At 47.1% G+C, this 21325-nt stretch overlaps 1 protein-coding gene across 2 annotated transcripts in view; it reads right to left on the bottom strand.

Moving 5' to 3' along the window:
• The window catches only part of ITIH2 (inter-alpha-trypsin inhibitor heavy chain 2), a 46715-nt gene that overhangs the window by 14315 nt on the left and 11075 nt on the right, over positions 1 to 21325 (bottom strand). For both annotated transcript variants that reach the window (XM_048500329.1, XM_048500330.1), the window contains exons 4-16: positions 19714 to 19886; positions 18406 to 18510; positions 17737 to 17899; positions 15768 to 15875; positions 13900 to 14028; positions 11766 to 11882; positions 9802 to 9970; positions 8719 to 8844; positions 7398 to 7579; positions 6581 to 6766; positions 4478 to 4617; positions 3447 to 3619; positions 1100 to 1222 (exon numbers count right to left, since the gene is read on the bottom strand). In XM_048500329.1, the coding sequence (XP_048356286.1) occupies positions 1100 to 1222; positions 3447 to 3619; positions 4478 to 4617; positions 6581 to 6766; positions 7398 to 7579; positions 8719 to 8844; positions 9802 to 9970; positions 11766 to 11882; positions 13900 to 14028; positions 15768 to 15875; positions 17737 to 17899; positions 18406 to 18510; positions 19714 to 19886 (1894 nt within the window). The remainder of the gene's footprint in view (positions 1 to 1099; positions 1223 to 3446; positions 3620 to 4477; positions 4618 to 6580; positions 6767 to 7397; positions 7580 to 8718; positions 8845 to 9801; positions 9971 to 11765; positions 11883 to 13899; positions 14029 to 15767; positions 15876 to 17736; positions 17900 to 18405; positions 18511 to 19713; positions 19887 to 21325) is intronic.

The following is a 21325-nucleotide window of genomic DNA, read 5'->3' as shown; positions in this document are numbered from 1 at the left end:
ACCCCGTTGACAAAAGACAGAGGGAACAACTCTCCCCCCCCACCCCAGCTTTCCCCTTCCTACCCCATCCACGCCTTGCCCGCTCTAAAGACAGAGGAAACAGCTCTCTCCGCCCCCCTCACGGGAAAGTGGCGAGGTAGGGAAAATATACTGGGTCTGCTCCTGTGGTGTTTGCATGGTATCAGGGTCACCGTGGGATTTTTAAAAAAGAACCGCCAAACTGGCGATTTTTGAATATCCCGGGGTAAGGGAAATATTGCAGGGCAGCACCTGGGCAGGTCCGCATTTGTGTCGGGAGCCGTGAAGAATTCACAGCTGAACTGGGATATTTTTGTTGCTCACCCCAGGATATTTTGACCATGCGGAAACAGCCTGAAAGAGCCAATCCGGGCAGAGCTGGGGGGGTATAAGCTCTGCTTTGCTGTGGCTCCTCAGTCCTAGCAACTTGTTTGTTTTGGAGAGGACCTGATTCTGACTGCTTATTTTAAGGGCACTGATCTTCTGGCTTTGTGCCACTATCTCTCCCCTCTCTAATCCCACTGCTGGCTTCCCAGATTAAATTTTCTTCCTGGCCATGGCTGTGCCTTCTATCTCTAGACCTGCTGACTGCTATTGGACAAGAAGAAGAAGAAAAAGAAGAAGAAGAAAAAGAAGAAAAAGAAGAAGAAAAAGAAGAAAAAGAAGAAAAAGAAATGAAAAAAAGAAGAAAAAGAAGAGGAGGAGGAGGAGTTTGGATTTATATCCTTCCTTTCTCTCCTGCAGAAGACTCAAAGGGTCTTACAATCTCCTTGCCCTTCCCCCCTCACAACAAACACCCTGTGAGGTAGGTGGGGCTCAGAGAGCTCCGAGAAGCTGTGACTAGCCCCTGTCTATACATAACCCCCTGCCTGCCTCAGGCAATAGCGCTTATAGCTGCCTACACTGCCAAATTGGCCTCTTCGGATTCAGCCCCAGCAGACCTTGATCCAAAGCAGTAAGTCAATCAATCAATCAATCAATCAAATATTTTTTTGCCCTTGGATTTTGCATTCTCTCCCTCCCTCTTTCCACAGTAGAAACAAAATCAGGAGACCTCATCTGAGCATCCGGCATCCCTTACCAGCATGTATGGCTGCTGCAGTTGGTCCCTTAAGGAGACTGAAGGGTTCCTTCGGCATTGACGTGGACTTGGCCCAAAGTGGGATGGAGTTTTCGGGCTTCGGGTGGCCGACGGCTAAAGCACCTGTTTGAAAAGAAGAAGAGCTAAGCAGGGGTGGTCTTGAGCAAAAGCAGGTTGCATCCCAAAGGAACGTCAAGCAGGGCCATATCAAGCCCAAAAACAGGAGATGGTTGGTGCAAGGGGGGGGGGGGATTAATTTTAATTCACTCTGAGATCCGTTTTGCATACACATGGGGGGAATCTGTTGGCCGAAATCCATTCGGTCCCTTGTTTTAGGAGCTGTGTACTCTAATCTGGAGAACTGGGATTGATTCCCCTCTCCTCCACATGACTCTGATCTGGTAAACTGGATTTGTTTTCTCTGCTCCTCCCCATGAAGCCTCCTGGGTATCCTCCTACCTCACAAGGTGTCTGTTGAATGCATTAATGGATGGTGTTTGCTGTTTGACTGCTTTCAGAGCTCATGTTCTGATGTTCTTTGTCTGTTTTCTGCTGGGTCAAGATTGGTTCCAAACAGCGCTTGGCTCACCCACCATTACTCCTCTTGCCCGCTATGAGTGCTGCAGCTGAGACCTTTACTTTTGTTTCTTGGTGTGATGATGAGAAAACCCTGCAAATGGCAGGAAATCTTGCAGGAAGACTGGGCTTCTCTGATCTCCCAACCACTGAGAGCCAGCATGGAGTAATGGTTAAGGACAGGCAGGGTTCGCTTTCTCACTCTAAGTGAGTGGCGGACTCTTATCTGGTGAACTGGATTTGTTTCCCTGCTCCTCCACATAAAGCCTGCTGGATAACCTCGGGCCAGTCACAGTTGTCTCAGAACTCTCTCAGCCCCACCTACCTCACAAAGTGTCTGTTGAGGGGAGAGGAAGGGAAGGAATTTGTAAGCTGCTTTGAGACTCCTTATGGTTGAGAAAAGCACGGTATACAGTGGTGGGATTCAAAAATTTTAGTAACAGGTTCCAATGGTGGTGGGATTCAAACAGTGGCGTAGCGCCAATGGGGCTGGGCGGGGCACGACGGGGGCATGGCCAGGCATTCCAGGGGCGGGGCATTCCTGGGTGGGGCTGTAGCTAGGACGCAGGGCACGCACGCCCCAGGTGTAGTTCCCCTTTGCCCCACTTCTAGATTAAAATAATGACTGTTTAAAGTATTAAAAAAGCAATATACCGAAAGGTAGTGTATTATTTCTTTTTTATATAATTATATTGATTGATTTTAAATAACATAAGGAGAGAAACCAAAAACTGTTTACAATTGTTAACATATTACAAACATAGCTATGAAAATGAAAAATCTTTACCTATAATACTTTCCCAACCTTTATACCAATGAACAAAAAAAATAGAATTACTATATATTGTATTATTTCATACAGTTCATACACACGTGAGGGGGGGGCATGGGGGGCAGGGCGGCCGCAGGGGCCCCCGGGGGGGGGGCGATTTTGCATCCCCCACTTGACAAGATTTGTTGTACCCAGGGACAGAGATTACCCCCTTGTCCCTAGTGGAGTTAATCATTAATAACCGGTTCTCCAAACTGAGAAAATGTTAGTAATTGGTTCTACCAAATAGGTGTGAATAGGCTGCATCCCACCTCTGAGGGTATATATTCAAACTCGTCTTCTTTTTCTTACGTGATTGTATCACCAACAGTGTTTGAGATCTATGTAACTAGTTCATACTGCTTTTTTAGGATGTAACCTTTATTTCAGGCCTGATGTTTTTAACAAACCCTTTTGGGTACACTGTATAATAAATACAATTATTTTGTTATAAATTTTACAGTTTGCAGCTCAGTCTTTGAGGTGCCTTGGTTTGGCAGTGGAGCTTGGGTATCCCTGTAGAGTATTGATAAGAGATTATGTGTGTATACTAGGATTTAGTTATATTTTTATATTTGTTCGATTCACCCCCCAAAGGGCTCGAGGCGGCTCACAATATGGCTGTTCACAATGACAGCAAATAAATACAAATACAAAATATAACTTAACCCCATTAAAATCTAATAGCAGCAATTACTTTAAATGAATAGAAATGATCAAGAAACAAAACACATATTCATAAAAGTGGTTTATAAGACAATTCTATACAGATGCCTCTTGGGCACAACTTCCATATAATTAGCAGGTCACAGGTTGTGCTCCTCCAATTTTCTAGTGTTTTTCCCAGCTAAACGTTGACAACCCTAAGTCGCAGAGCGAGTTAAAATTAATTCTCCCACCGAGCCGGTTGTCTGCTGTTGTTTAGCTGCACCCTGATCAGAATGGCAGCCAGGAACCCACCTGGACAGCACGCCCGCTTGTTGTCTCGGGGCGAGTCGGCCAGCATCAGTTCATCTCCATTCGGGTTCTCGATCAACATCGCTGTGTACGGGGTCACGATGTGATGGTCAACGGACATCTGTAAGATCCTCTTAGTGATGTTTCTTTTCAGGGCAGCCGTCGAGGCCAGGTTCCTACGTGTTGAAAGATACTGGATGTCACAACACTGGCCCTTTCCCCACTCACCATTTGCTGCGCGCTACTCTTGCCAAGTAGCGCGGGGTCCAGCGGCACTCCCCATTACAGGGGCGGCGACAACGCAGCCGCCCCGACTCTGCCGCTCTCGCTGCTTCCTCAGCGCAAGGCATTACCGGCGCTATTTGAAAACGGGCGCCTTTTGATGACCCTACAGAGAGCTGGGCAGTGGGGAAGTTAAATACAACTCTCTATCGCTGAAAAGGTCCACGCTGGATGAAACCGATGTCATTTTTAAAAGTGGGGAAACGGCCACTGTCAATGTCTGTCTGTCTGTCTCTCTGTGCATGTGTTTGCATCTACATTTCTGTCTTGTGTGGGTGAAGTACTGTTAAGGCACAGCTGACTTCAGGTGACCAGAGCAAGGGGCTTTCAAGGCAAGTGAGAAGCAGGGGTGATTTTGCCAATGCCTTCCTCTGCAGAGCCTTCCTTGGTGGTCTCCCATCCAAGTACTGACCCTGCTTAGCTTCCAATTCACAGTGACCCAACGAGGGGCTTTCAAGGCAAGTGTGAAGCAGAGATGGTTTGCTATTGCCTTCCTCTAAAGTAGGGGTCTGCAACTCGCAGCTCTCCAGATGTTCATGGACTACAAATCCCATCAGTTCCTGCCAGCAATACTTCTGAAACCCAGGTTGAAGGCCAATTGGCCATGCGGAACAGGAATGAGAGGACTCAATAGATAGGCCAAGGCCCATTACCCACTGCCAAATGCTCCCTACACTCGCCTCACTCTGGTGCTGCAAGTCACTTCAGAGGTGATCCTGTCATTTAGTGTCCAGGAAACATTTCCCTCTTACCTCTCGGCCATAAGCTGGTTGATGGTAATGTAGGCCCACAACTTTTCGGTGAATTTGGGATCAGCGTGCTTATCTTTGCTCAGGAATTCATCCAGACCCTCAGAATCTGCCAAGGTCTCCAAGACTAACTCTGCATTGGACTATATGCCCAAAGAGAAATCAGACAGGCATGAATGCATAAACTGGTGACTTAATGAAGCCATTCTCAGCAATCTCCTAGGGCAGTGGTGGCGAACCTAAGGCACTCCAGACGTTCATGGACTACAATTCCCATCAGCCCTGCCACCATGGCCAGACTGATGGGAATTGTAGACCATGAACGTTTGGAGTGCTATAGGTTTGCCACCACAGTCCTAAGGTCTAGATAGCTGGTTATCTTTAGGCTCAACAACAAAATGTTCTTTTCTTTTGCAAAGGCGGCTATAGGGATTGTCGTATCAAGGAGAAGAACCACACTGAGGGTGTGACAGATTGGAAATTTTTCCCCTAGGGTTGCCAACTGGGTTGGGAAATTCCTGGAGATTTTGGGCTGGGGTCCAGAGTGGTAGGGTTTATGCAGGGGAAGGAGTTCAATGGGGTATAATATCATAGAGTCCACCCTCCAAAGCACCCATTTCTTCCAGGGAAAATGATCTCTGTGGTCTGCAGACTATTTGTAATTCTGGGAGATCTCTGGGGTCCACCTGGAGGTTGGCAACCCTATCGCTCCCTTCTCTGACAATCACTAGTCCCCTTTATATCTGGTTGGTGTACATACTGAATAAACCATGAGCAACTGGGAGTTAGTGCAACATATGATCCAACTTCGAACAAGACTTCAAGGGCAAGTGGTATGTCTTGTTATTGTCCAGAGTCTATGTCAGCATTACAAAGAGTGTTGTTCTACAATGCGGCATGATTAGTTTCTCTGACAGATCAATCACATCAGGACAGTTATATGGGTTGAGTCCGTCTCTCATCATGGCCAACCAATTCTTCTAGAGGTCCAACAACAAAGCACAAAGGTCAAGACCATCATAAGAACACCAGAAGAGCCCTGCTGGATCAAACCAATAGTCCATCCAGTCCAGCATCCTAAGAACATAAGAATAATCCTGCTGGATCAGACCAGTGGCTAATCTAGTCCAGCATTCTAAGAACATAAGGAAAGTCCTGATGGATCAGATCAGTGGTCCATCTAGTCTCTATCATCTCTCACCCAGTGATCAACCGATTCCTCTGGAGGGCTAACAGCAAGGCATAGAGGCTGAGACCTTCCCCTGACATTGCCTCCTGCCACTGGGATTCATAGGTTGACTGCCTCTGTACTTGGAGGTTCCATTTAGGGCCACCATGGCTAGTAGCCACTGATGGACCTCTCCTCCATGAGTACAACCAATCTCCTTTTAAAGTCATTAATGCCCATGGCTATCACTACACCCTCGAGCACTGAATTCCATATTTTCATCACTCATTGTGTGAATAAGTGTTTTCTTTCGTCCATCGTGAATCTGTCCATCAGCTTAATTGGATGCCCTGGAGTTGTGGGATTTTGGGGGAGGGAGAAAAAGTTCTCTTTGTCAATGTTGACAGAGAGAAATTTTTCTCTCTTTCTCACAATACTAGAACCAGGGGGCATTCATTGAAAATGCTGGGGGGAAGAATTAGGACTAATAAAAGGAAACACTTCTTCACGCAACGTGTGATTGGTGTTTGGAATATGCTGCCACAGGAGGTGGTGATGGCCACTCACCTGGATAGCTTTAAAAGGGGCTTGGACAGATTTATGGAGGAGAAGTCGATCTATGGCTACCAATCTTGATCCTCCTTGATCTCAGATTGCAAATGCCTTAGCAGACCAGGTGCTCGGGAGCAACAGCCGCAGAAGGCCATTGCGTTCACATCCTGCACGTGAGCTCCCAAAGGCACCTGGTTGGCCACTGCAAGTAGCAGAATGCTGGACTAGATGGACTCTGGTCTGATCCAGCTGGCTTGTTCTTATGTCCTTATGTTCTTAACTATTTGCAATCTTTGGTTTCTCCAAATGGGTCTGAAAAATTTCCAGCGGCTGCCCCAAAACCCATGGCAGAAGGAACGAGAGGTACAGATATGCCCCATACTCACTGCAGTGGCTGTAATGATGCTCTGCAAGTGTTGCGTGCTTGCCGTGTCGACTTTTCCCGAAACCACAATCTCGGATCCTCCAAAGTAGTGCTGGAAACTGTTGTGAGTGACATCCGACACCATGCCCTGGGGGTAGTTGAACTCTATTTTTTTCAGAAGTGGGGTGGAGATTTGGTGGTAGAATTTCTGCAACGTTCAAAGAGCCACAAAAGTGAGGAAAACCCACCTTGAGAAGTCTGCATGCGCCCACACATATTTCCAAGTGGTCCACTCCCTGCAAGATCACGACTATCTACATAGAGCAGCAGTGGCGTAGGAGGTTAAGAGCTCGTGTATCTAATCTGGAGGAACCGGGTTTGATTCCCAGCTCTGCCGCCTGAGCTGTGGAGGCTTCTCTGGGGGATTCAGATTAGCCTGCGCACTCCCCACACACGCCAGCTGGGTGACCTTGGGCTAGTCACAGCTTCTCGGAGCTCTCTCAGCCCCACCCACCTCCCAGGGTGTTTGTTGTGAGGGGGGAAGGGCAAGGAGATTGTAAGCCCCTTTGAGTCTCCTGCAGGAGAGAAAGGGGGGATATAAATCCAAACTCTTCTTCTTCTTCTACATCCACAGCTACCACAACTCCTAGTGCTTTCTGGAAGTACTGCCACGAGAATCACTATTCCATGCGACGTCATCTGGGCCCGTTCCTTGACTCTCAGGGCTTGGCATACCGGGATACTTGGGATACGCACAATCAGCCACTGGTAGCTTCATCCTTTCTTCCTCCCACAAAAATGGCAACTCCAAGCAATGGAGAAATGGGATGGAAGCTCACCTTCATTTGAGAGGAGGTTTCCTTGTCTCCAAGAAGCCTTTGTGCCATTCCGTTGTTCTCAACGGACAACCTCTTCAGGAAATCATAGTCTACATCGAAACCAATTCCAAGACCAAACAATGAGGTGTCCTCCTGAATAGTTTTCTTCACATTCTTTTGAATGGTGGGCAGCTTAAGTTCTCCTAATTGAGGTGAGAAGGAAGGAGCCACTTAGGTTTCCCGTGTTTTGCTCTAAAACCAGAAGCAATTGTATGCATCTCGGCAGGCGTCTGACCATTCTGGTCAACAGAGTGCAAAGATTTACTTCCAAACCCAATGGAACCTTCCATCCAACTGGAGGAAGTCTTCTGTGAGGCTCTCCATTGATGGTCACCCTCACCTTGCTGCCACTTGTGACCTCTGGGGGTTCTTGGTCGGGTTGTGAGGGGTTGGCTGCAGAACAGGTAGGAGAGGAGGCTGTCGCCTGACTCTCTCTAGCCCTGGCAGGAAAATTCCCCAGTGTGCAAGGGGTCTTCCCTGCCTTATTCCTCCTTGGTCATGCTCCTCCCTGCTGCCTTTAAAATGGTTGTTCCACCCCCACCCTACCCCATGGCCCTTCCCCAGTCACTCAGGATCTCTGGGGCAGTTCCTTGCACTTCCCTCAGGGCTCAGATTGGCCACCTTGCTTGTCTTCCCTGGCCTGGCCTGGTCCTGCCTCCAAAACCACCTCCCTGAGACCTTCCCCAACATCTTTCATTGTCGTCAAGGCTTAGATGTGGGCTGATGGGTGACGACTAGGCCAGTCTCCACTGCCTCACCTGGCCAAACCTCTCTGCCTGGCGGGGTGTAGCCATCTCTGTCCAAACAATGACCTTCCCCCATATCTGGGGTCATCTCTTGGGCACACTTGGGCGGGCCCCAATCACAGCGACCAACATAACCGTTCTTGCTACCGCCCTTTGCCCTGCCACACTAAGTCTCCACCACAGGAGCCTTGGGCAGGCTGTTGATGGTTGGGGTGGGAGTGGGGGGTTGATAGGACCAAGCAGTCCCAGATTGGGGCCAATGGAGGACATCTTCAGACTTAATGTACCATGGAAGGCTTTCGTAGCCAGAATCAGTTGTTGTTATGGGTTTTCCGGGCGTTGTGGCTGTGGTCTGGTAGTTTTTGCTCTTAACATTTCGCCCACACATTAGAAGCAAAAACTACCAGACCACAACCACACAGCCCGGAAAACCCATAACAGCCAGTTCTTCAAACTTAGCTCAGCAGAGTGGTCAGATGCCATCTTCTCCCTCTCGGCACGAGAAGGTCACGTGAGCTGTCATCTAAGATCCTTACCCACAGTGGGATCTCCATCCGAAACCAGGACAATCATGGAAACCGAGTTTGGATCCAACATTCCTACTTTGTTGGCTTCGTTCAAAATAAAGATGGCTCGAAGGAGGGCATCGTTAATATTTGTCCCTGTTTAAGAAAAATAAGGGGGGGGGGGGGGGTTAGATAAAACCCAAAACAAAACAAAACAACCCAGCCAAAGCTGAACCTAATAAAAGTTCATTGCATGCAAGGATGTCTCAGTTCTCCAGCCAAAACGGATAGATGAATTTAACATGAGCTTATGTTCAGTAGGTGCTGAACTTTGAATAAATCATGCCTTACACCTTTAAAAAAATGTTTGCTGTCAAGTCACAACTGACTTCTGGTGACCCTTTAGGGTTTTCAAGGCCAGACTCTTTCGTTTGGAGAGGAGATGTCTGAGGGGGGATATGATTGAAGTCTATAAAATTATGCACGGGGTAGAAAATGTGGACAGGGAGAAATTTTTCTCCATAACATACAATACTAGAACCAAGGGGCATCATTTGAAAGTACTTTCAGGGAAGAAGTAAGAGTAATAAAAGGAAAGACTGCTTCACAACACGTGAGATGGGTGTTTGGAGATGTGCTTCTCTGAGGAGGGTGGTTATGACCAGCCTCATACGGAGAGCTTTAAAAAGGGCAGGGCAGATTTATGGGAGGAGAAGTCCGATCTACTGGCTGTCTTGAATCCCTCATAGACCTGAGATTTGCAAATGCTTCAGCAGACCAGGTGCTTTCAGGGGCAACTGTAGCAGAGAGAGAGCCATAGCACTCACCTACTGCATTGAGCTCCCAAAGGCACCTGGTGGGCCACTGCAAGTAGCAGAGTGCTGGACTAGATGGACTCTGGTCTGATCCAGCAGGCTAGTTCTTATGTTCTTATGTTTAGAGATGTTCAGAGGTGATTTGCCATTGCCTGCCTCTGTGTAGTGACTGTGGTGTTCCTTGGTGGTCTCCCACCCAAATACTGATCAGGGTTGACCCGATTTAACTTCTGATATCTAACAAGGGCTACCCAAGTTGGACTGTAACTGGGCTCCCATGGGTGACATACTTGCCTACCTCCATTGGGATGGATTCCCTCCACATACTTCTTGGCAGCTTCGGTCTCTGATTTGGTCGCGTGGACTAAACCGTCTCTCCACGCTCGCACGTTGTGGTTGAAGTCCAGGATTGAAAACTGGTCATCGGAGCGGAGGTCCCCCAGGATGGTCTTCATCGCTTCGACAGTCTGGGAACGAAAGAAGCCACAACAACAGTCGTGGCAAGCTTTTTCCAACAAATCAAAAGGACCCACCTGAGCACAATTCACACATCTTGTGGACTGGTTTGGCTGAAAACATTTTACAGAGCAAAGAGCAGGGCCAGGCAGGGGGAAGATGTACTTTTCAGTTTGTGAAAACCCTTCTCCATGTATGCTGAAGAATATTGCCCCCCACACACACATCTGGGAGGCATGGAACTCCAGTAAACTTGGGATCAGACCATAGCCAAAAAGATTTCGGGGGAGGGGAGGCTAATGAGTACAGTGCTGATCAGCCCATCATTGTTTATTGTCTTTCTTATTTATTTATTCGTGCTTTGTTCTTTACTTCCCAGTTTTGTCCCTGAGATTCAAGGTGCATACATAGTATAAAGCAACATAATTGAATAGCATGAGAGATCTGGTAAGCAATGCAATAGAGCTAGGATTGCAAAAACTGGAAAAGTGCAAAATAAGTATCAGATATTCCTCCAGGCTTTTAAAATCAGGACCTTTCAGCCCTGCTAACTTCTGTTCTAGCCAAATGCATAGAGAATTCACGTTTGGAAGATTTGTGAGAGATTCACATCTTTTTACTGCATATCCTTCTTTCTACATAGAGAATTTACACTTGAAAGTCTCGTGATGGGTTTCACACCGACCCTAGTGCTGATTGGAGGAGCAAGACAAATGAGTGATGGGGCCCAGTCCCCTTTTGCATCACCATGGGTTTGGGCCCGCTTGGGATACAAAACCTTCATGAAGATAATTTCAGAGGGTGGTCTACAATGGAAGAGCAAGATTCGAGTCCAGTAACACTTTAGAGATCAACAAGCAACCAAAAGTCAGAGTTCCCTCATGCCCTCATGGTGTCATGTGAATACAAGATTTGCCAGCTCTACCTTGGGGAATTCCTGAAGAGTTGGGGTTAGGTGAAATGTTAGGACCAAAATCTGCCAGACCACAGCCACAGTCCAGTAAACCCACAACAGTCAGATGGTTCAGTGAAAGAGATACAGTTGGGGGTAGAATTTGGCAAGGGAGCTTAGAAGGGCACATTGTCACTCTAGGATTTCCATCTGTCCTAGGCTCTATGTTATACCATAGAGTCCACCCTGTGAGGCGACCATCTCTTCCAGGGAAACTGATCGAATGTAATTCCACGAGAAGGCCAGCCTCTACTTGAAGATTGGCAACCCCATGTGAATACGACGTGACGCTCAAAACCAATAATCTATTGTTTTGTGTGTGCTTCTTTTTCATTAGAAGAAGAGTTTGCATTTATATCCCCTCTTTCTCTCCTGTAAGGATACTCAAAGGGGCTTACAATCTCCTTTCCCTTCCCCTTCCCCCCCCCTTCCCACAACAAACACCCTGTGAGGTGGGTGGGGCTGAGAGAGCTCCGAAGAACTGTGACTAGCCTAAGCTGGCATGTGTTGGAGTGCACAAGCTAATCTGGTTCACCAGATAAGTCTCCACAGCTCAAGTGGCAGAGTGGAGAATCAAACCCGGTTCTCCAGATTAGAGTGGAACCTGCTCTTAACCACCACATCTTGCTACAATCCTTTCTCTTACTGTGATGATTACCGTGAACTCTTGACAAAGTCGAAAGGTGGGCTGTAAGTCCTCTAAATCAGTTAAATCAAGCGCAGTAAACTGAGATGGCAGCTTTTCTACTCGTCTCGGGGTAATCAAATCTCCCTGCCTGAATGGGCATCAGCAAGCAAAGGAGTTTGCGTCCACATGGTGGACCCTCCAGGTTAGGGCCTTCCGCTCCACTCACTTGCTTCATTTTCATTCCCCACATTGAGCCGCTGACATCAATCACAAAGAGGATATTTTTGGGCAAGGGCTTCAGATTCTCAGGAGCAAAGTAGTGGATGAAATAACCGTTGAAAATCTGCAAAATAAAAATGAGAGGTTGAAGGCATCACATTGCCTGGCATCGGTCCCATTCTACAGGTGATGATGTGAAACAGGACCAACTTAAGGTCCTGAATGCTTACGTCTAGGCCAGGGGTCGGGAACCTTTAACACTCAAAGAGCCACTTGGACCCGTTTTCCACGGGAAAAGAAAACACAGGGACACATAGTGTTTTTATTGTTAAAATAAAGATAACACTGTATAGATAGGGGTTGTTTTTTTTACCTTTTACTCCGCTCCTTCTGAGAAGCGCATGGATGCGCCTGCCCTGCTGCACAGGGCGGGCAAGGATGAAGCTTTGTGACAAGCCTTGCCGGCCGCCGGGAAAGCGCCCGCCCCACTCCAACGGGGTGGGCGAGAGGGGAAGCCCACGGCGCGGCGCGGCCGACCGTGGGTAGTTGGTGCCGGTGGCTCGGCTTGTGGAGCCACAGTGCAAGGGCAGAAGAGCCGCATGCGGCTCTCAAGCCGAAGGTTCCCTACCCCTGGTCTAGGCTACTTGAAGGCCCTCCTTGACCCCTACTGTCCAGCTTGTCAGTTAAGACCCTCCTCAGACTCCCTGCTCTCTTTGTCCTTTTGCAAAGGTAAAGAAGGTGTTCACTTGAGAATAGGGCCTTCTCGGTGGTGGCTCCTCACCTTTAGAATGCCCTTTCCCTTGAAACTTACCTGCTTTGCTAGCCTTTAGGTGTGAGGCCAAATCTTTTCCGATTTACCATGTTTCTGATGGAAGTTTGGATTCCATCTTTTAGCAGACTTGGCCTCCAAAATGTCAACGTGTGTCCTTCAAAAGGACAGCCCATCATGCAAATGCACTTTCAAAGACTCTTACCTCCTTGTGGACTACATAAAAAGTTTAATAAGAGACTTACCTTTGTTGGGAACAAAGACATGACATAGGCTGAACACAAAAGGAACCTGAATGTGTCCCCAAGTACATTTTCTATCACTGCTGTTACTATTTCTGTAATTAAGTCTCTCAGTGCTTTAATCATTTGGTCGTCCCTAATTGTGGATTATTTGGTGGCTATACCCGTTGCATCCTGTTGTTTCATCCTTATTCCATGAGGACCTACAGAACATTGTCTTGATATCCATCCATCCATCCAAATGCATCCAAATCCGTCCATCATCTGCATCCAAATGCCCATCCGTGTCAAATCCATCCATCCATCCACCCATCCGTCCATCCCAAATAAAATCTATCCATCCGTCATCGTCAAATCTGTCGAGTTTTAAGCCGCCCATTTGATTCTGGGCGATTGTACACTAGACCAAGCAATTGTATTACATACAATAGGCCAAAACAGCAATTTACGGAATAAAATGAATTAAATCAAGTTAAAAACAGTTTTGAAATTCATGAGAATAGCAGCATCAATACAATGCAATGCAATGCATGGAGAATATAGCAGAGATCCTTAGGAGTATATGGCTGAAGACCCAACCCAAGGCCGGGTGGAGAACCAATTCTGAATTAGATACTATGATATGATGATGGAATGTGCTATCCCAGAGGCATCCCAGAGGAGGAATCCACTGACAGCCTCCCCAAAAGCCCAGATGGAACAAAACCGTTTTACAATTTCACGGAAGTCACCAAGGTCCCATAGGTCCTTTGTCTGATGGAAGGGTGTTCCACCAGGCAGGGGCCAGGGCCGTAACATCCCTGGCCCGGGTAGAGGCCAGTCGCACCATGGAGGGGCCGGGGACCACCAGTACATTGGCCTCTGCCGACCGCAGAGGCCTACCTGGGACATATGGAGTGAGACGGTCACGAAGGTATGAGGGTCCCAAGCCATGAAGGGCCTTAAAGGTCAGCACCTTTAAATGTAGACAAGAGGCAAGTTCCAATTAATCAGCTCGTTACCTCTTTCTCCCTCTAAAATACAAGCACCCCTTCCCCACAACACGTCCCTCACAAAAAAGATTGTTCTGGCTGTCTCCTGTGCCTCTTCCTGACTTCCCATTTTCCTCCCATTCTGTAGAATAGCCATACCTCCAACTCTCCGGCTTTGGTATCTCTGACTACATCGTACGTCACCACAAAATTGCCGTCAATCGTTGTTGAAGAGCATGTGGGGCACTTCCGTTGAAGGGCCACGGGTGGTTTGAAGGAAACGTGGGCCTGGAAAGGAGATGAGGAAGTCCAAAGGAGGCAGATTCATTTTACGCTTTTGGGTGATTTATTGACTTCATTTATATGCCACCTTTTTCCCCGTTGAGGGCCCAGTACTGTACACATAGTTCTTCTTTCCTCCATTTTATCCTTACCACAACCCTGAGAGGAGGGCTACGGTGAGAGACGACCGGCCCAAGATCACCCAGCACATTTTCACAGCAGTGCAGGGATTCAAATCTGGTCTGACGCTCCAAACATTAAATCCCACCAACTCTCATGTCTAACTCGCATGTGAAAACCGTGGTTGTTAGTCCAACTAAACATGGCTGTTTTTCAGTGCCAGTCCTTCCACTTTCTGGACTTAAATGAGCTCTTAGCTCCAACAGGGAAAATCCCTTAAAAGCCAATTTTAACATTCTATTGTATTTTATTTTCTCACTGTAGATCTCCCATTCATACCATAATATCCTTTTCCCCCCTTTTTTGGGGGTGTTGAAGTCACAACTGACTTATGGCAACCAAGGTAAGAGACATTCAGAGGTGGTTTGGCATTGCCTGTCTGCATATCGTGACCCTGGTTTTCCATGGTAGTCTCCATGGTAGGTTTTCCATGGTAGACGCGTAGCTCCAAGGGGGCGGGTGTGTGACACACTGGGTGCGTGCCCAGAGGTGGGATCCAGCAGGTTCTCACAGGTTCCCGAGAGTAGATTACTAATTATTTGTGTGTGCCGAGAGGGGGTTATTAATGGGTGATTTTGCCACATGATTTTTGCCTTAGTTACGCCCCTCTTCTCAGCAGTAGCGCTCAGAACTTGAAGCAGTTTAGCAGGAGGTGCACCGGCATGCGTGGCAGCTTGCACGCATTCGTTTCCCACCCAAGGACCGGCGCAGCGGCTGCGTCCTTGCCACAGCCCCGCCCAGGAATGCCCTGCCCCCGTCGTGCCCCGCCCAGCCCCATTGGCGCTACGCCACAGTTTGAATCCCACCACCATGGGAACTTGTTACTAAAATTTTTGGATCCCACCACTGTGCGTGCCCCTGTTGGGTGTGGCGGGGGCATTCCAGGGCGTGATGGGAGTGGAGGATGCACTGGTGCACCAGGGGCTTTCCCCACTTGCTACGCCTCTGGTCTCCCATCCAAATAGTGACCAGGGCCCATGCTGCTTAGCTTTGGAAATCTAACAGGCTCCAGTTAGCTCTAGCTATCTGGGGCCCTTCTGCACAACCAAGATAAAATATTTTCAGGCAAGAAATAAAATGTTTCCTCTGAAGAGTTCCATATAGTTTTTAACCCAAAACATTTTACTTCCAGTCTCAAAACATATTATATGCATCCTCTATTTTAGCAATCCTTTTTGTTAAAACATTTTCAAAACCTTTTCACTGGCTGTGCTGAGGTCTTTAAAATGTTGCGCACCAGGGCAAAACGTCTTGTCCCCGCGTGCTTTCTCTTGCCCCACCTGTGTTTCTTGCTTTCCCTGCAGAAAGTGAAAGCACTTCTGGCGTGACTTTTGTGCCAGAGCGGGGCAAAGGTTGGGCAGAGCCGGCTGGGGGCAATCGGCCACTGATACTTCCTTGTTAAAAATTTTGCCTTTTCCCAACGTTATTATTGTATCAGTTGCATACAGACAGTTACAGAAAACAGGATGGAACTAATCATCACTAAAGTCACAGAGCCGAGTGGTCCAAAACCAGCAAAATGAAAAGGAAATGCCAAGTGACCCAACCGACTAGTTCATCTTTACCTTTTTTTCTCCTTTGGTGACAGTTGTAACATCTGAAAATTCGTCTCCAAGGGAGTTGGGAACATGGACAAAATTAATTCCCTGGGGCTCGACGATGCGAATGTCCACCTTTGGGCAGAACAAGAGGAACAGGAGATAAATCAGCATACAGAAAACTAAAATAAGTGCAATCACTGTAGATCTAAAGGAATCCAGAGCAGAGGAAGCCTCAGGGGTTTTTTTAAGCTAGGGTTGTCAGCCGCCAGGTGGGGCCTGGGGATCTCCCAGCATCCCAACTAATCTCCAGGCGACAGAGAACAGTTCCCTTGGAGAAAATGGCACCTTTGGCCAGCGGGCTGCATGGTACTATGCCCCTTTGGAGTCCTGCTCCTCCTTAAACCCCACCCTCCTCAGGCTCCATCCCCAAACTTCCAGATATTGCCCAATCCAGAGCTGGCAAACCTACGCAACAGAGAATAGATACATAATGGTTAGGCTTAGATGTAATAGATAGGCATAGCAGTTATAGGCAGAGGTGGGATCCAGCAGGTTCTCACAGGTTCCCGAGAGTAGGTTACTAATTATTTGTGTGTGCCGAGAGGGGGTTACTAATTGGTGATTTTGCCACGTGATTTTTGCCTTAGTTAGGCCCCTCCTCTCAGCAGTACCGCGCAGAACTGGAAGCAGTCTAGCAGGAGGTGCACCGGCGTGCGTGGCAGCCTGCGCCTGCGTGCATTCGTTTCCCGCCCAAGGACCGGCACAGCGGCTGCGTCCTTGCCACAGCCCCACCCAGGAATGCCCCACCCCCAGAATGCCCAGCCATGTCCCCATCGTGCCCCGCCCAGCCCCATTGGCGCTAAGCCACAGTTTGAATCCCACCACCATGGGAACCTGTTACTAAAATTTTTGGATCCCACCACTGGTTATAGGTAAATGAAATGATTATAATATTCATATTAATTTGTTATTAAGATATAAGTAACTGCTTACTAGATACTTATTGCTGTTTTGGAACTGAAAGGTCAGAAGGTAGTGAATTTTAAAACTATGTAATGTTTGAATTATATTGTGTTGTAATTTTAAGATCCAATGTGTTAGAGTGTATATATATTTTCATTTCTCTTTTTTATATTTTCTTTTCTGTTCTTAGATTATTTTTGAGAAAATTAATAACTGTATAAAAAGAACTGACTGTAATATTCTGTACCATTCAGTAGATAAGGTGAAATAATTGTTTTAAAATAATTTTTAAAACTCATATTTCTAAATTTGTACTTCAAAATCTTTCCAACAAACACAAAGATAAAAATTTGCCAAGTTACAAAGTACCTATTCCGTAAGGACTCACAGTTCCCCAAATATTAATATTAAATTTGTAAAAAGATTACAGGTTTTTTTAGTACTTGGTTATTAAGCATCCAGATAAAATTCAATCTTTAGCCTCATTACTCATAAAAAGTTTCATGTTTCTCTATCGCTTCTAATTGAACAGTCCTTAACCTCCAAAAACACTAGTCTTTATTTTATTTTTTTATGTTGTCTAAATACTCTCTCAAGGGCTTCCGATCGTCCAAAACCTTAATTAAGTTATTTTCTCTGAGTAGTGAAATTAACTTGACTATCTCAGCCAACTCTAATATCTTCACCAACCATTCTTCCATTAAAGGTTCAGCTGGAGTTTTCCATTTCAAAAACCCATAGACTGTTTGATTAATTCTAGAATGTTAGCCTAATGTGATGATGTCATTTCCAGTTTTGCACCAGAAGTGATCTCACACGTTGGTGTGATGCTGGCAAGTCACCTCTAAATTTTCACCCACTAGCCTATGAAGTGGTGATGGGAAATGGGCTGATGGGTGTGGTCTCCTACTATAACAGATTACCTTGGCCCGTAACTGAGAGGTCAACAGTAAGGCAGTCTCCTCTGGTTGCCCATCTAATATTTGGAAGCCAGACTTCAAATGCACACTTTGAAGCCAGAAGTCTTTACCTCTAGATGTTTAGCCAACCGACCAGGCTGGACGGGGATAATGTGCTCATAAGATGACAATTTCCTTCGGATTGTCTCTTGGTAATGGATTTCAAACTGGACTTTGGTTCCTCCAGGTACATTGAGTTCAGCTTTGAAGTTCTCCATATCGAGGGCATTGCTCCTGGGTACAGTCAATAGTATGCAAAACACAATCTTAGTGTGCCTACAACATGCAGTCCCTCAAATGGAGGGTGGATTCCATAATAGATCTTAACACTCTCCATTTAGATAGATTAGATAGACAGACAGACAGACAGACAAGACAGACAAGACAGACAGACAGACAAGACAGACAAGACAGACAAGACAGATAGACAAGACAGATAGATAAGACAGATAGATAGATGACAAACAGAAGATAAAACACATGGATAGAGAGAGTTCAGATACATGATAAACAGAACATAAACATAGACAGACAGACAGGCGGCCGGGCATCATATGAGATATATGATAGAATACATGGATAGAGAGAGAAGTTCAGACAAACAGAAGATAAAACACATGGATAGAGAAAGTTCAGATACGTGATAAACAGAACATAAATATAGACAGGCGGGCGGGTCCGTGGGCGGGCGGGCATCATATGAGATATATGACAGACAGACAGGAAGGCAGTGTTTGTACCTCAGTATTCCAGCTGTTTTGCCCTTGGCTCTGGCTTGGGCATATTGGCTTCTGGCTTCAGATTTTTCTTTGATCGAGCTAGTGAACGTGATGCCATTGACATTCCTGCAAGACAGAAGACCAAGAACAATAAGGAGTCCAACGGAGAGATATTCCTTGATTTAAAAACGGTTCTCTCCTGCATAGCTCTGGAAGGAACAAAACGCACGGAAATAGAGGTCTTCTGATCACAGGCCAATTACCCACTGCCAGCTGATCCTGGCCCTTGCCCCACCCTGGCACAAAAAGTCACGCCAGAAATGGTGTCGCTAGCCTCGCAGAAAGGTAGAAGCACGTGCAGGGCAAGAGGAAATGCACCCGCCCCGCCCAGCCCCATTGGCGCTACTCGACAGTTTAAATCCCACCACCATGGGAACCTGTTACTAAAATTTTTGGATCCCACCACTGCTCCTACCCCAAGAATGATAATGCTATAAAGTCTACCAAACAAAGCAGCTATTTTCTCCAGGGAAACTGATCTCCATAGTTGAGAGATCAGTTGTAACTCTGGGATACGTCCATGCCCCAACCTCCACCTTATATCACCTATATATTTAAAATGCAAAACTACACCCCACCCCTCGCTGCCCATGCAGCATGAGCCCAGATCTCTGCTCCAGAGTCCATTTCTAATAGATCTATCAGATAGAGCTGCCAGGTCCCCCGACCACTGATGGGGATTAGGGCGATAAGGTTGCCAGATCCAGGTTGGGAAAGATCCTGGGATTTGAGGGTGGAGCCAGGGAAGGTCAAGGACCTCAATGCCGTAGAGTTCCCACTCCAAATTATCCATTTTCCCCCCCAGGGGAACTGATTCTTGTAGGCTGAAAATGAGCTGAAATTCTGGGGGATCCCCAGGTCTCTGCTGGAGGCTGGCATCCCTGCTATCAGAAGTTCCCCAAAGAGCTTGGAACTTGTGCTACAGTTGTCCATTCTGCTTGGAAAATCATTTTGAAACTCACAGGGACCATCAATAGTCACCTGTGATAGAACATGAAGAGTACATCACATGAAGGGTGCCAACTTCCAGGTGGTTCCTGGAGACCTCCAGGAATTACAAGTCATCTCCAGACAACAGTGATCTGAAGAAAATGGCCACTTCGGAAGGTGGACTCTATGGCATCATATCTCGGGTGAGTTCCCTCCCCTCCCCAAACTCCATCCTCCCTTGGCTCCATCCCCCAAATCTCTAGGACTTTCCCAGCCAGGAGGTGGCAACCCCTATCTGTGCGCACAGGAAGTGGTCGAAGCAGTTCTGCTCTGACTTACATGGTGAAGTTGTGAATGAAGGCCCCTTTTGGGATCTGGACGTCAAAGACCAGGTTCTGTGGATACTTGGCGGCATTTGCCACTTTGCTCTGGACCATTGTGTTGGCCAGTCGAGACGTAATGACTGATTGGACCTTGTAGCTGTGAAGGATGATGTCATCATCGCCTCGTACCTGTGGATACCAAAACACCGAGACAGATCTAGAGAGCAAAGAATTCAATTCCAAGTCCCATTTAGACATTTCTCCAAGGAATGCTTTATTATTACCTGGGTAGCCCAAGGTAGCCCGTTCTTATCAGAACTTGGCTGCTAAACATGGTCAGCTTCGGTTAGTACTTGGATGGGGGACTTTCAAGTTGAAAAATGATTTTCCAAGTGGAAATGGTTGTTATGCAGAGGAAGCAATGGCAAACCACTTCTGAATGTTTCTGCCTTGACCTGGATGGCTTGATCAGAAGCTAAGTAGGGTCAGCCCTGGTTAGGACTTGGATGGGAGACCACTGAGCAAGCCCAGGGTCAATATGCAGAGGTGGACAATGACAAACCACCTCTGAACATCTCTTGCCTTGAAAACCCTTCAGAGGTCGCCATAAGTCATCTCCAACTTGACCACGCTTCCCACTACCAGATGTTACTGCTGACACTCGACTTAACCAGGGTTCCTCAAATTTGGCTTTGAATTGAATTTCAGCTGAAATTTCTTTAAACTCCAGTAGATGCTATCTCTGTTGTGGGTTCACAACAGCCTGTATTCTTAACAGCTGCCTGACTAGCAGAGCCAAGATGCAGTTTTTCCCAACACTGCATCTGTATGCTGGGGGGAGCATTGCAGCCGTTCGTTGTTCTGCCCCTTCAGAGAATTCTTTAAGGTGGAGAAACTCTGTCCACCAGAATGAATGGAAGTTGCCTTCTGTGAACCAGGAAATTTGTCTATCAGAATCAGTACTGTCTACTCCATAGGTGTCAAACTCGGGGCCCTACAGATGTTATGAACTACAGTTCCCATCATCCCCTGCCAGCATGATGCTGGCAGGGGATGATGGGAACTGTAGTCCATAACATCTGGAGGGCCCCGAGTTTGACACCTGTTGTCTACTCTAATCTGACGTGGATGGTCCAGGCTAGCCTGACCTCAACAGATCTAAGAAGCTAAGCAGGGTCGGCCCTGGTTAGTACTGGGATGGGAGACCACCAAAGAAGTTGCGGTTGCTATGCAATGGCAAACCACCTCTGAACATTTGGTCGCCATAATTCAGCTGTGACCTGATGATACTTTCCACACACATTTAATTCCAAGTTTTAGATTTATCTTTCTCCTGTCCAGAACTCGCACTGTTCCTGCTCAGAAAAATTCCAGCTGTAGTCATATGTATAATCAGAGCCAGGCTGGGGCATGAGACAGGTATGGTGGTCACCCTCCGGGTGGGGGGGGGAGGGGAGGCTGGAGTTCTCCCAGAATTTCAACTGATCTCCCGACGACACAGGTTGGTTCCCCTTCAGAAAATGGCAGTCTCCAAGGGCAGTCTCTATGGTATACCACAGATTCTAGGTGATTCCTCCCCAAATCCCCCCCTCTTCCTCAGGCACTGCCCCCTAATCTCCATGAATGTC

Source organism: Sphaerodactylus townsendi, linkage group LG06 (assembly GCF_021028975.2).
Source record: "Sphaerodactylus townsendi isolate TG3544 linkage group LG06, MPM_Stown_v2.3, whole genome shotgun sequence".
Classification (NCBI taxonomy): Eukaryota; Metazoa; Chordata; class Lepidosauria; order Squamata; family Sphaerodactylidae; genus Sphaerodactylus; species Sphaerodactylus townsendi.
The sequence above is the reverse complement of the archived record's forward strand: the minus strand, read 5'-3'. Positions and strand labels throughout refer to the sequence as shown.